Source organism: Antechinus flavipes, chromosome 5 (assembly GCF_016432865.1).
Source record: "Antechinus flavipes isolate AdamAnt ecotype Samford, QLD, Australia chromosome 5, AdamAnt_v2, whole genome shotgun sequence".
In the NCBI taxonomy this organism is placed as follows: Eukaryota; Metazoa; Chordata; class Mammalia; order Dasyuromorphia; family Dasyuridae; genus Antechinus; species Antechinus flavipes.
Window position 1 is genome coordinate 129,976,610 of NC_067402.1, and position 14,988 is coordinate 129,991,597.

General features: G+C 31.6%; 1 protein-coding gene across 1 annotated transcript in view; it reads right to left on the bottom strand.

Moving 5' to 3' along the window:
* Positions 1-14,988, bottom strand: part of MET (MET proto-oncogene, receptor tyrosine kinase) — a 154,792-nt gene that overhangs the window by 42,695 nt on the left and 97,109 nt on the right. The window contains exons 6-10 of the mRNA XM_051962768.1: positions 7,407-7,567; positions 5,398-5,500; positions 5,124-5,260; positions 4,019-4,180; positions 3,078-3,177 (exon numbers count right to left, since the gene is read on the bottom strand). Coding sequence (XP_051818728.1) covers positions 3,078-3,177; positions 4,019-4,180; positions 5,124-5,260; positions 5,398-5,500; positions 7,407-7,567 — 663 coding nt within the window. The remainder of the gene's footprint in view (positions 1-3,077; positions 3,178-4,018; positions 4,181-5,123; positions 5,261-5,397; positions 5,501-7,406; positions 7,568-14,988) is intronic.

The following is a 14,988-nucleotide window of genomic DNA, read 5'->3' on the forward strand; positions in this document are numbered from 1 at the left end:
ATATGTGGTAAATTTTTTAGAAAGATATAATTAAGATGGACTGAAATATTAATTTCCACAGCCATTAGCATCAGATTTTATCAAAACTTTATAAATGATAAAATTTTATCAAAACTTTATAAAAATAAAAATTCTTAAGGAAAGGATCATTTCATTCCTGTTATTTATATCTTGGTATCTAGTATAGTATATGACTCATAGTGAGCAATTCACAGATATTTTGGTGACTGAGAGAACTGATATGTACATGAGGTTGTGAGACTATTGGCTCTTTAGTTAAAGGGCTAGAGTTCTAATGCTGTCTCTTTGGTTCACAAGGTGTGTGACCTTTGGCAAAATACTGAATCTTTCTGAACTTTAATGTCCTCATCTCTAAAATGAGAGGGGTTGGACTACATGGAATCTGAAGGACATTCTAGATAAGGGTTCTTAACCTTTTCTTTAATTTTCTTTATATTTTTTTTTTAGTTTTGTTTTTCTGATTTTTTTTTTTTGGTGAGGCAGTTGAAATTAAATACCTTACCTAGAGTCACAAAGTAAGTGTTATGTATCTGAGGTCAAATTTGAACTCAGATCCTCCTAACTTCAAGGGCTAGTACTCTATTCACTGCACCATCTAACTACCCATTTAACATTTTCTTAATGTGCCATGGAACACTTAGGCAGTCTAGTGAATCCTATGGATTGTTTTTTTAGAGCAATATTTTTAATGTCAAAAAATACATAGGATGAAGAAAGGAAACAATATTAACATATAGTTCTCAAATTTAAAAAAAAGTCCATGGATTCCAGAGAAAAAACTCTCATTCCAGTCTATACCTGTGGTTTCTTAGCTTAAAGGACTCCATATACCAACCAGATAGCAGATCATCTCTAAATTTGTGGATTACATTCTAAAGAGGTGCCTGAGGCACATTTATGTAAAAACAGGATCACATAGCTAAATTTATCAGAGGTGAAAAGTGAAGGCAGGACTTTGTGCATCCATGTCCAGCACTGGCTCCCACTATGCTTTCTCTACTGGGAGAATACTGGAATATGGATTTGCTTTTTCCTATTCTAAATATGTACAATACAATTTGACTCCATGCCAAATTAGCATCATGATATTCAAAGCTTTTTACCTACATCTGCTTGAGAAGTGAAATTGTATTAACTACAAACGAGCAGTTCTACTGTCAAAACAGTAATTTCATATATAAAACTGAGGAATTTGAAAACTACTTTTTGAAATGCTGACTACTGAAGGAGAATATGCATTTATAAATCAATGAACAGTCTGGTTAGAAAGTGCTTGGCTTTTTTTTTTTTTTAACAATAATAATTAGATGCATAGTAAGGTTACTGTGCATGGACATTGACATGACTCAAGATGTGAGTCATAGCATCAGAGGCCAAAAGCTTCCATAGATCCAATTCATCATCTCTGCCCTCAGTTTCCACAGACAACAAATAATACAGAAGCAAAATATCTTTTGTTTGTAAGGCAGTTTAACAAAGTGCTATGAAATGGAATCTTTTAATCCCTAATACTGATAAATATATAAAAGAGATTCAACCCTTACAGTGCTAACATTTTTGTCATTGAACCTATAGAAATTTGATTTCTTTTTTTCCCCCCAGATACAACACAGCTCAGAATTTTCATCTCTCAATGACATTCTTATCTTTCTTTATGATGGGCAGTTTCCTATGAAACCAGACTACTCTTTGTTTAGGTATAACGATAGGTTATGAAAAAGATGGAAAATTTGTTATTACTTAATAAACTAGACTATAGTCTTACTTGGTTATAATTTTCTAGTTTTCTACACAAAAATTATATAATACATACATGAATGCATAAAGACAAATATTTTTATTTGTTATTGCAAATTCATTATTCTTCTATTCTAATATTAAATACAAATGTCCTTTAATTTAAACAGCAGTGATATTCAGAACTCTGTGACTACATGTTGGAATCATTTTCAGAGTCCTTTACCTCACTTGTTTGTTCATTAGACATAGCACAGCCTCTCAGGAGTATGATAAAAATCTAATAATACTTCAGAGGTGATGCAATGTGACTGATTGAGAAGGTCAAGAGAAATCTCATTTGAGATGACCTTATTGTTTTGTAATGCAACTTGACATATTTAGCACAAAATTGGTTTCAGTAATTGAAGAATATGATGGTTTTAATCCTCAAAAGATGTTGGGATAGAAAATCTTAAAAAAAAAGTGCTGTAATTCAATCAATGATCTGCTCAATTACGATACAACTGAAAAGGCATCATCTTCAACTTTCATTTCAAATTTACTGTGAAAGTTGTGGCAGGAATTATAACATGAAAATTCCTAAAATCAGCACTAACATTACTGATGTCCTAATAGAAATTTAATTGATTTACTGTTCCATATAGGATGAAACAGACAGAAGAATTGACTACAAAAACGCAACTGGCTACAATACATATAATAAGTCAATAACTTTTAGGAGGGCATCATATTTGGTCATTTTATTTTTGCATGCTCCTGTAAATAAAATAAGATAGATGTTCTTCAGGATTAGGCCATCCTAAAATATTAAGAAAGCTGAGATATAGGGCAGGTAGAGAGGTCAAGAAAAAAAAATGTGCTCCACAACAAAAATTAAATAAATTGTGATGAGATCAGGATAACTTCATGACATTTCTTGGAGAAAAAAGGACATTTTTACCTAATACTTGGAGAGAGAATTAGAATGAGATCCAGAAAAAAGGAGGAAGAGAAGGAAGAGGAGGGAGAGGAGAAAAAGAAGAAAAGAAAGAGGAAAGTACAATTTTTTTTAACTTTCACACTTTCTTTTGTTAACTATCTTTCAAAAAATATGACCTTAGGATTAAAATGATCATTTATGTTCAAAGATTGGGAGTTTAAAAAAATCAAACAAATAAAAAACAAAATTTAAGCTATGCAATGATTTCAATAATTTGCATTACCAATTTATAATTCTGCTTTAGTAAAACATTGCCAACTAATTATAAAAAAATTATAATGTTGTAAAGTAGAGTAAGATTTCAGTACAGTGAATATGCAGCACTAAAGGTACTCACCACTGTGAAGTTCCTTCCTACTTCAGGGACATTTATTACCATCTTGGGTACGCTAGCAGAATTCAGGTTTTTTCCAAAACCTGTTATTGTGCTTCCTCCACTAGTAAAAATAAAATAGGAAATACTGAGGAAATAATATTGAGGAAAATTACAGCATCTTGTTTTATTGTTCAGTGAGCTTAGAGGCAAATTCATATAGATTATGATTTAAAGTAAAAATAATTACAAAATCAGTCTAATTAAAAGATTAAAGATGTTTAATGGAAATAACTTTCTTAGTTTCTTGAAAATGTATGTATAGATGTATATATAGTTAAAATTAAAACTCACAAATTTAAGAATTATATATTCTTTCTGATTTGCTAGACTATATGAATTAATTTTGAAAATAAGTTGGATTTCAGCTTTTAAAGAAAACTTTTAAAAATAGCTTTCAAGAATTTGCATGATAGAGAATTAAAATAAATCTGCTTTTCATTGTTATTTGACTTATAAAGCTGGAGAGTTGCAAAAGAAATGAGCTAGATTGATTTGGTTCAATGAGCTGCTGATTCAAATGGAAGCTGGCCTGCGTAAAAGATGTGTTCAAGACAGGCAGGGTGAGTATATGTTGAAAGGTGGAAAAATGAATGTGGTTCCACATTAGTGTATAAGTAAAATTATCTTAAAGAAATTCGGATAATACATGTGTATTGGTAGGTATACATTATGTGTATATAAATATTCCATTCCTCTGTTAATCTGCTTTGTCGAAATCAATGGAAACATTTGATGGAGTAGGTGGAAATGGTGCTCAGAAACTGAAGGAAATCCTTTTAAAAATTGAAGGCCATCTGCAAAATAAATGTAGTAGCAACAAAGACAGAGATAAAATTGCAGTTTCTCTTGATTATTCTATAGCAGTCTCATGTCATTATTTTTCCACATTTACTTTTACTTACCTAAGAAAAGATTTGGTTGGATGGATTTCATGAACAATAGGGTCCTCTTTGTATGTAAAACTGTAGGCTTCTCGATTGGCTAAGTCAATTTTCATTTTAATGGGGTACTCACTTGGAATGGTTTGTGCAGGAGTATAACATTCTAGAAGGCTATGAGACACACTGGACAAAAAATTAAGAGGGATGGATATTGATCATTAAAGAGAACAAATACTTTTAAATACAACATTCTCAAATTATGTGAATAAAGGTGAATATTGGCCATAGTCAATGGTTTCTGAAAGGTAATTTCTCACCTGGCTAATAATACTGAACATCTATATAATACCTTAAGCTTTACAAAGCACTTCACATACATTATATCATTTAATGCTCATAAAAAGCAAGAAACTAGCTTCTTCATTTCACAGATGAAGAAACAGAGGTTTAGAGAAGAACCTTGATAGCACTGGACATGGTCACAGTACTATTAAGTGTCAGAAGCCGGATATAATTATAGGGCTGTTATGATTCCAAGTCTATTACTTTTTCCAATGTACATTGCCACCTCTTATAGTATTTAAGAAGGACCTCCTTATTCTAGGCTTATCATGGTTCAGTGGAATCAAAACTTGGCAATATAGTATGTGTAACTGTTAGCCTATTTTCTTGCAATGTTGGTATCTTAAGCCCTTTAGTCATTCATATCTTTTCTGTATTTAATTATTAGTGCTATTCTAATTTTGCTGAGCAAAAATAACTTCTTGTACTCCATCCCCCTCTTTTTTTCTTTTTGTGATCTAGGATTATTAGTTATAAATCTGAAGGGAATGGTTACTCCTATTTACATAGTTATTGGTTTTCACAATCTTATAGATGATTATGCAACTCTCATATTAATGACAAAAATTGAAAGTAAAAGATAAGGGGAAATCAATAAAAATAATACTAAAGGGAGAAAGATGAATAGAGTGAAATATATAAAGAGAATAATTTACTTAATATAAAAGCAAATAGAGTTTTTAAGCCCAATTTTCTGCACAAAAATTGCTTTTTGACAATTGCTCAACATTCAAATTCAGGGACAAATTAATTTGATTAAATAAATAAAATATATTTACACCACCTTTTTAAAATACATGGCTTTCCACCGATTGAAATACGTCTAGAATTTCCACTGTTTAGATATTTCCCAGTTAAAGTGAGTAATGTACCACCAGCCTTGGGGCCATAGCTTGGAGAAATATTTGTTATTACAGGATCCTGAATGTGAAACATAACAAAAATTAAAACAATATACTTATTAATTTTAGATCACTAATGGTTAACAGAAGCAAAACTGTTTCAGTAGCAATAGATTTGATTATTCATTTTCTGAAAAGAGTAATATTTGGTCTTACCACATAAGAGAAGGAATTAAATTTTGTTGTTTCTCGACCATTTGAAATAATGATGGATACATTGAAATGCAGGTTCATAGCAGGACCAACAGTACATTTCAACCTTTAAAAAAGAAAATTCAAGATATTTCACAGGGCAGTTATTTTCTAGCTTCTGTTTTCAAAATATTAACTCTATATATGACGCCTCTAATCTGAGCAGATTTAATTATCTTGGTATGGTATGGTATACAAAAGCAGAAATCACAGAAATCTAATTCTTTAAGATTATTGCAATATAAAAATAACAAGATCTTAAATATTGGACAAATAAAATAATGTGCAGATAGTTTAATTTATGTCAAAATAATAAAAGCTTACTTTTTCATATCCAAATTATTAAAAATTCATAATTCAGATGCAAATCGAGATATTTATCTCTGAAATGCTTAGAAAGATAGAGGATTTAAAAAAAATTAATTATAACTTTTTATTTACAAGATATATGCATGGGTAATTTTTCAGCATTGACCCTTGCAAAATCTTCTGTTCCAACTTTTCCCATCCTTCTCCCACCCCCTTCCCCAGATGGCAGGTAGACCAATACGTGTTAAATATGTTAAAGTATATGTTAAATACAATATATGTATACATAGAGGATTTTTTTTATCACCAAAATTGCAAGGGTAATGTTTTTATCTAAGAAGAGATTTTTTTAAAAAAAGGATAATTTAATTATGAATGATATCTATGTATTTACTCAATCAGATTGGGTATAGCTTTTTCTTGACAACACTGGTACAGTTTATATTACTGTACTTTATAAAAGCTAAATTATAATGCACTTAATACAAAATTATCCTGAATTATTCACAATATTTCTGAGAAAGTAGATTTCAAAGTTTTATAAAAACAACAGTATAGACATAATAACAGCACCTGTCTCACAAATTGCTAGCATCAAATGAGATAATGTATGTAAAGTGTTTTGCTTAAAATACAATATATGTATGAGCTATTTTTATTATTATTATTATATCTAACATTTACATTGTATTTCAAGGTTTACAAAGAGCTTTACATATTATTTCATTTGATTTTCACAACAGCTGTTCAAACATTATAAACAATTGACTTCTCCGTTATAATGTCATAGAAAATTATTATATAATGATAAACATAATCCTATTTCTAAATTAGAAGTATTTAATAAGTGTTTCACAGAGAATTTGTTTTTCTGAGACAAGGAATTTAAATACACAAAATGTCATACTTGATGTCTTAATCTCACTAATATGGATAATTTAGTCTTTTACTTCTCTTTGGAACTAATTTTGTTAAGTTTTCAATTTATAGGACTTAATTGGCAATTTGCCAAATTGGAGTTTTAGCCAGATGTCCCCATCTTTTTGAAGGTTTCATTGTGTTATTCAATTTATAAGTTCTGGGGTTCTTGATGTATTATGGGTTGCATAGTTTATGGAATGTTCTGGATTAAATATGATCTGCCAATGTAATACACCCATGGAATTACTTTTTTTTTCCTGGTTAGGTAATCAGTTGTTCAGGGTCACACAGTCAGTAGTGTCAGATTCTAAGGCTGAATTTGAACTCAGGTCCAAGATTGGTGCTCTTTTATTGTGCCATCTAGTAACCCATAGAACTAATTTTTATAGCTTTAAAGGAAGAAACTTAGAAAAGGACAGGTTTCAACTTCGAAAAATAAAAAAAAAGTGTATAGCAATATGAGAGATGATTACTAATTTTTAAAAATTTCCTTTAGGAAAATTCCTTTGAAATCCTTAATAAATTTTTCCAAAGGTCAACTCACCCTATTTGAACATTACTTTTTCAAATCAACTTTAAATATCAATGGAGAATAGTCATGTTAATACTTAAAACCATTGTAAAGTATTGGATTCTTTTTTTTAACCTTCATAATAACTAGACAATTTTTTCAAGTCTTCAACTGAAAACAAAGACTCTCTTTACAAGAATACATACATAGGAAATAATTTTAGTGATCTTACTTATTTGTAGTGCTCTCACTTGTATTCAGTATGCAACTCTCATTTCCAATGAAAACTTTGGTTTTTCTAAAATCAAATTTATTATTTTTTCTTAATCCAAAATCCCAGCCACACACGGTCAATGTTGTGCCTCCCTCTAGGGGTGCATTAGTTGGGAGAATCTGCAAAGTAGAAAAAAAAAGTTTCATTCAAAACTAAAAATACAGTTTGGGTGATAAATATTTAAGGTTTCACATTTGTGACTAGTATTTTTTGATTAATGTGCACATTTCCTTTCAACATAAAAAAAAAAAAACAGGGGAAGGGGAGCAGAATGACAATAGACAAATATATAAAGTCTTTTTCTTATTTCAAGGAAAGTAATGAAAGTATTACTAGTTCCATTTTAAAAATGAGTCAACTGATATTCAGAGAGTCGCAGCAATGATCCCTGTGGGGAGATTGACCACAAATATTCTGAGGCTAAGTACAATGCTTTCCCTACTTTCCTGTGCTCTCTAGATCAGAGGCATCAATCAGTTGGCAGGCCTGCCAAATGAGATTAAAATGTAACTGGGAAGTATTTAACAAAAATAAATTAAAATACAAAATATAGATAATATGTGGCCCTTGATGGCCTTGTTTCTTTTTGAGTTTGACAATGACTGCTCTAGATTCCTTCCATTAAACCACTATATTTAGAATATAATTTCCATTAAAGGCAAAATGATTTTAAATTCCAAAGCACCTGAAAGAAATAACACAGTATCTTGATATACTTATGGAGGGACCATCTGAAGTCATCAAAGTTCAGTTGGAAAGACAAAGTCAAGATGACCGGTAATAGCCCAGGATGCAGTGGATGATTTTGGGCTCTTCAATGTATGAACAAATTCTGAGTCCTCTTTGAGAATGAAGGACAGAAAACAAGAAGAGAAATCCATAGAATAACACTAAAATAAAATAAATTTGTGGAACCTTTTGGAGAAGATAAGATTATAGAATTTCAGACTCTTTCATCCCAGCTGAACTAGCCTTCACGTCTGTGAAGTGTCTTCCAAATAGTTATGTTGAGAGCTAGACTTAATGGCATTATCTCAACCACCAATTTATAATTCACACAAGTATAGGTTAATATACGTCCTTTTGTATTTATTATTTGTAAAGTTCAATCCAGTTCAAGGTTCATTTATAAAGAGCTCATTACAGGCAAGGCTTGTGGTAGGCAGTAGGTATGAAAAGCTGAAAAATGACAACTTCTATCCCCAACTGTCCTTACAATTCAGTGAGGGAAAACATGATATGCAAGGAGATATATTTGACATTATATGTTTGGATTATATATTCAATTAATCAGTCAAGAAGCTTATATTAAATATCGTTAAATGGCCAAGTCCTTGTGATATAAGAATAAGAATAAAGCAATTTCTGCCCTTAAGGTGTTTATATTTTAATGGAAAAAAATAATATGTATATTTGTTCAAGAAGTAGTATGGAGCCAGGAAAGAAAGATTAACTTGGAGTTGCAGGTCCTGAATTAGAATTCCCTGTAGCTAGATGGCAGAGTGTACAGAGTACCAGACCTGGAGACAAGAAAACTCATCTTCCTCATTTCAAAGCAAGCTTCAGACGTTTACTAGTTGTGAGACCCTGGCAAGCCATTTCACTGTTTGCCTCAGTTTCCACATCTGTAAAATGAACTGGAGAAGGAAATAGCAAAACACTCTAATATCTCTACTAATAAGAAAATCGTAAATGAGATCCCAAAGAATTAATTGAGACAAATGACTGAATGATTGAAAAGAATCTGAACAATAGCTGTGCTACTTTGGGTAAATCTTTTAACCTTTCTAACTCCTCTTTTGCTTCGTTATCTGTAAAGCAGGGAGGGAGGAAGAGGAGAGATAAGTGATCTCTAAGACCTCTCCCAGTTCTCTATCTATAATCCCATAATTCTATGATAAGTATATAATAAAATATAGCAATTACTATATGTCAAGCCAAAATGCTAAGCATTTTAAAATTATTATACAATTTGTTCTTCATAACCCTGGGAGGTAGTTGCTATCATTATTCCCATTTTACAGATGAGGAAACTGAAGCAGATAGAGGTTAGGTATTTAAAGTTGAATTTGAATTCAGTAGTTTCTGACTCTAGAACCAGTGTTCTCTCTGCTGTACTACTTAGCTGCCCCAACAAAAAAAAAATAGTAATGAATGGGAGGTCTAAAGGATGGAAAAATAATCTGAGTTTCAAGTAGAAATGGAATGAATTTTAGAGTAAACTAGAGATCCTAAGAGGTAGCAGTGGCTTAGGGGGTAGTCACTACAAAGGAATAGAGATAGGAGATAAAGGATTGTGGGTTGCTGACAACTACACTAACCTTCAATGCATTGCTAAAACCTAGCATTATTTGATACATTGATCAGCTTCCCAACATCTTTCATTGAGTCGCTATTCTGTAGGGGAGAATCATTACTTCCTGTGAGACATGAAGAAAGGTGGAGATCATTTGAAAATTATCATTGATGGTGTTTAATAACCTTTGTAATTTCCCTTTACTGCCTTGTTATTCTGTTTAATTAAATGTCTTTACTTTGAATTCATGGTCATTTGTTTTGGTCTGTTAAGGTAAGAATCAGCAGGAAGTTGTGAGCTAGTAGAGCAAATATCCCGATAGCTAAAACTTAGATGAAGATAAGAAAAGGGTCACTTAGAGGAACCTCATGTGATGCAAAAACAGATACATGTGTCTAAATGAAAAAGTGATGGGGTATGGGGGGGGGAGGATTCAACAGGTAGGAGGGATGATGGCCAAGAAAGATTTTTTAGGGAATTTTATAGCAAAAAGGGCAACAGAATGGTCTATTCCAGGCATGGAAGATATGATTACTAAAGGCAAAGAGACAGAAGAGGAAAAGGTAACAAATAGTTAATTGGGTTAAAGGAATTTTTGTCCTTGGTAAATATTCAAATCTGTTTATCTTTCTCAATATCTTATAATTCTCAAGTTATAGCTTTCCTTCTAATAGTAGTAACAAAAAAAACACTTTTAGGAACTTTTAAAATAGTAAATGCAAGTACTGAATGAATGTCAAATAGCAGTAAGATTGTAATTTTCCTCCAAAGCTCATCTTCCATTAAAAAAATTGAAATTTTAAAATTTTCACTGAACAATAATACTCAAATAATACTTCATTCTTGCCTATTTGGGAGTGAATATACATACTATCCATAATATGCTAAAATCAATGTTCATTTTTTTCCTTTTTTTTAAAATTCTGGTGAAAGCAAACTGTAAATCTACTGATGAAACAGTAGCAACTTTTAAATTAGCTAGCACTCAGGCAGTTTTGAAACAGAGAAAACCTTCTTTGGTTAAATCTAAAATTAAACAATAAAAACAACAAACCCCTTCTACTTTCAAGTCAAAAATAAGCTTGTCAATAGCCTTGTGACAATCTAAAAAGGAAATGCTCTTTTGGGGGGGTGGTATATTGTAAATTGTGTTGTAAAATATAACAATGGTGGGAAAAGTATAGCTCCACTCCAGAGGTCATACAAAAAAACAGTAAAGGTATTTGCTAAGGCTGCTTGGTGAAAGTCAAAAAGCTATTCCTTTAAGATTTGTATGTGCTCTTAACAAAATTCAAGTTTTCAAATACCCCCAAATCTCCCAAGTAAATAATTACAAACTAAAGTCTTAACTTCCAGTTGTTACCTACCCTATTTAAGGTCTTAGCTTAATACTTTAGTAATTGCTATTTTATCCATAAAATCCATTACATGGTTATTCTTTTTTAAATGAAAATTTACCTCTTCCATCACAGGCAAGTGAAAATTGCTAGAGAAATCCGTTTATTATTTTGTTAGAAACCCAGTAGGAGAAAACAAGACATCCAAGCCTCACAGGGCTCTATTCAGCCTGAGGCAGTCTCTGTAGCAGCTATTCCCCATTCTAATGAAGGTTTTTTCCTTTACTGAAAACAGCTGCCAAAAGTCTATTTTGGTTGCTGCTGCTGCTGCCTACTTTTTCTTTTCTCCTATACCTGAAAGAAATCTAGCTACCACTCTATTCTGCAAGTACTATGTAAGACAAAAGGAACTTTGGGGATCATGAAAGAGAAGGAGTCTTGATTATCATAAGTACTGTTGGACATTGCATACCTTAAAGATACCATACAAACCCTACTTAACCAAGGCTCAGTAGATAGACTGATGGACCCGAAGTCAAGAAGTTCTGGGGTTCAAATTTGGCTTCAGACAATTAGTAGCTGTGTGAACCTGGTCAAATTACTTAGCCTTTCTTTACCTCAGTTTTCTCAACTATAAAATGGGGATAAGAGTTACGTCACAGAATTGTTGTGAAATTATCTGTAAATTTGAGAACTTCTATAATTTGATGAAGAATGAAATGGACAGAACTAGGGAAACAATATATACAACAACCACCACATTGTAAAGACAAATAATTTGAAAGCTACAAGAATTATTATCAATACAATAATCATACATGATTCCAGGAGACCAATGATTAAAACCTCCTGATACCTTTTGATAGTTTTAGGTACTAAAACTTTTTTAGAGAACATTTTGTTTAGAGAACAAAATGAGAATTCATACATGCAGAATGAGAACATAATCATATACAGCCAATGAAAAAATTGTTTTGCCTGACTATGTGTATTTTCTATAAAGATTTTGTTTTTCTTCTTCCTCCTTCTTTCCCTCCCCCATTCTCTCTCTGTTTCTGTTTCTGTTTGTGTGTGTGTGTGTGTGTGTGTGTGTGTGTCTTTCTCAGTCTCTCTATCTCTCTGTCTCTCTCTTTTTCTTTCTTTCTCTCTAGAGAGTGGGAGGGATAGAAAATAGATTTCTTTTCATTACTTTTTTTTTAAAAAATAGGTGGGATGATGATATATAGTTGTGAAATGTTGCATGCACTTTCAGGTGAAGTCATCGTATTGTTAGTATTGGGTAATTGTTTTAGTTAATAAATAACAGAAACTTATTATATAGCGAGTGTAATATGTAAATGTTTGTAATATAAAAATGAAAACACAAACAAAACTTTTTTTAAAGTTTGACTTGCCCTCGCCCCCTCCCCCCCCAAGCAATTAAATGGGCATTTCCTTGAATCTTTTTTTTTTGGGAGGGGGATGAGGGGAATTGGTGAGTAACTTTGGAATGAAAGCTAAAGAAAGGAGTGTTAGTGTTCTATGGATCCAAGAATATTTAAAGTAGTTTTGTAATGATAGTTTCCATGGGAATGAGAGTAGAAGATGTAAAATCATTCTTTATGTCGGGATTGGTTATCTAATAAGAAGTTTTATAGGCTTGATCCTCCATCTCTTAGGGAGAGATGACAAAGATATAATAAATCTCTACTTTCCTTTTTCATATATAAAAATGGCACCACTCATGTTAAAATAATACATTTAAATCACAGTTCAGCTCACTAAAATGAGTTAAATATATACACATATGTATATATGTATTGGCAGGGTCATTAGGAGAATATAACTACCCCCTCTCTTTTGGATGGAAATGGTCACATATGTTGCATATTTATAAGTACAATGTTTCACTTGAATGGTTCATCCTTTTACCAGCTTGTTATCTTCAAATTTTCTAATCAATTAAGGAGCAGTTTTGATTGTCTCCCTGGAATTGAGTTCAATCCTATAAGACCTGCTAAATTTTTTTCTTAATATTTATGTAGAATATATTGGAAAATGATCATTTTTAAAAGCCTCTCCTATATGGTCTTTAAATCTGAGATCAGATAAAGTGCTTTGAACAATAAGTTAATTGACTCGCATTCCTGAAACTCTCCTATGTGGAATTGTAAAAGATTTTAGGGATTGAACTTTGTATATTCTGTAAAGCAGCCTATCCTGTGTTTATTGGAGAGCTAAATTCAATACATCAGTTGGATTTTAGGCACATGGACTTTAAGCAGATTAAAAAAAGATGAATAATCTGTTTTTTTTTCAACAAGAATGTAAACGTCATGGTCTAGCAGAGCATGAAATCTCACTAACAACTATGAAGCAAAGGGATTTATATACTCAGCTGCATTATTTTTTCTTCCAACAGTCTTGAAGCAAGCTTTACAAACCTGTGAATACTATAATTCAATCTTTTAGAAGATTCAAACATATCAGTAGTAGATTTATAGAAGGTACAAGAGGAGGGAATAGAAAAGTTCATTGTAGTGAGATAAAGAAAATATATTTATATTTAGACATGTTTATACACTTATTTTTTAATAAATAATCATATTTGTATTTAAACATTTATATAATGTTTATGATAAACATTACTCATATTTAGAATACAGAATGATATGTGCTATCAAAAGAGCCTGGATAACTAAAAACCTTTTGATTTTTTGGAGCAGAAATATAATAGCAATGAAGGAAAGTGCACTTAGCCACCACAGCTTTATAATTTATGAGCACCAGGGGATTAAAACAAATTTTATTAGCACTTCTAACACTATCTGGGTAAACTGGTTCCAAAGGAGCAGACATTTTAGTCACTTTATTCAACTTGACTCAAAAAAAGTTTAATTTATTTTTCCCACTTTAGTGTAGCCTTTATGACTGATGTTATGAGAAGCATACTTATAAGTCTTAAAATGTTTCATTTGCACAGGTCACCCTTTTACCAACATACTTCCTTCAATTTAAAAATCGCCTTGTCTAATTTTTAAATAAAGTAGAGGTGACAATTGAAAACACACACATCTATATCCACTCATCCACATACCCACATACACACCCATGCCTTTCACTGGCTGTCTGAGCTCAGATTTCTAGTGTTTCAAATTGCCACCTCTATTTACATAACCTAGTATTCATAAAAGAGTAAAATTCTTTCTTATTGGATAAGCACATTAAGTAAAGACAAAAGGGCATAAATACAGCAGGGTAGTTCTTTTTTTTTTTTTTTAACTTGCTTTTAGTTTACTCATTGCCTTATCAAACTTGGTCTTAATATTTATGTTACACCTAATAGAAAATTATTTGGTTAAATGAACAGTCATCTAGTACGAATCTTTGCTTCAAACCATAGCTAAATGAAAACAGCCATGAGCTGTGATACCAGCTCTTGTTCTGACTTGTAAACTTTGTTTACTTATGGACTTGATCCAGACATAGAAACCTATAACTTTCCTTTTTCACAGGAGTTAGAGTTGGTGAACTCCAACTGTTCTATACTAAATGAATTTTCCAGGCAAAGAAAATACATACTCAATCTTGTTCAGGAAAGTGATAGTAATTTTTTTTTTTTTTTGCAGTGGGGAGTGACAGCGAGGTAAGGTTTTGGGGGTTTTATTTGTTTTTTCAGTACATTTTCTCATGGAAATGAACATACTATCAAAAAACATGATCAAAGAAGTAATGCAACATTTTGAGAATATGGTCATGATAGTCATGGTTTACTAAAGTAGGTAGGTAAGCATACTTGTTGCATTTTTATTCTTTACTCTTATTCTAAAAGTTGTTATGAAAGGTTTGTGGTCATCCCCATGTTACAAGGTCTCTTCTATGTAGCAGACTGATAGACGTTGTCAAGAAAATGGGAAAAAATTTTATT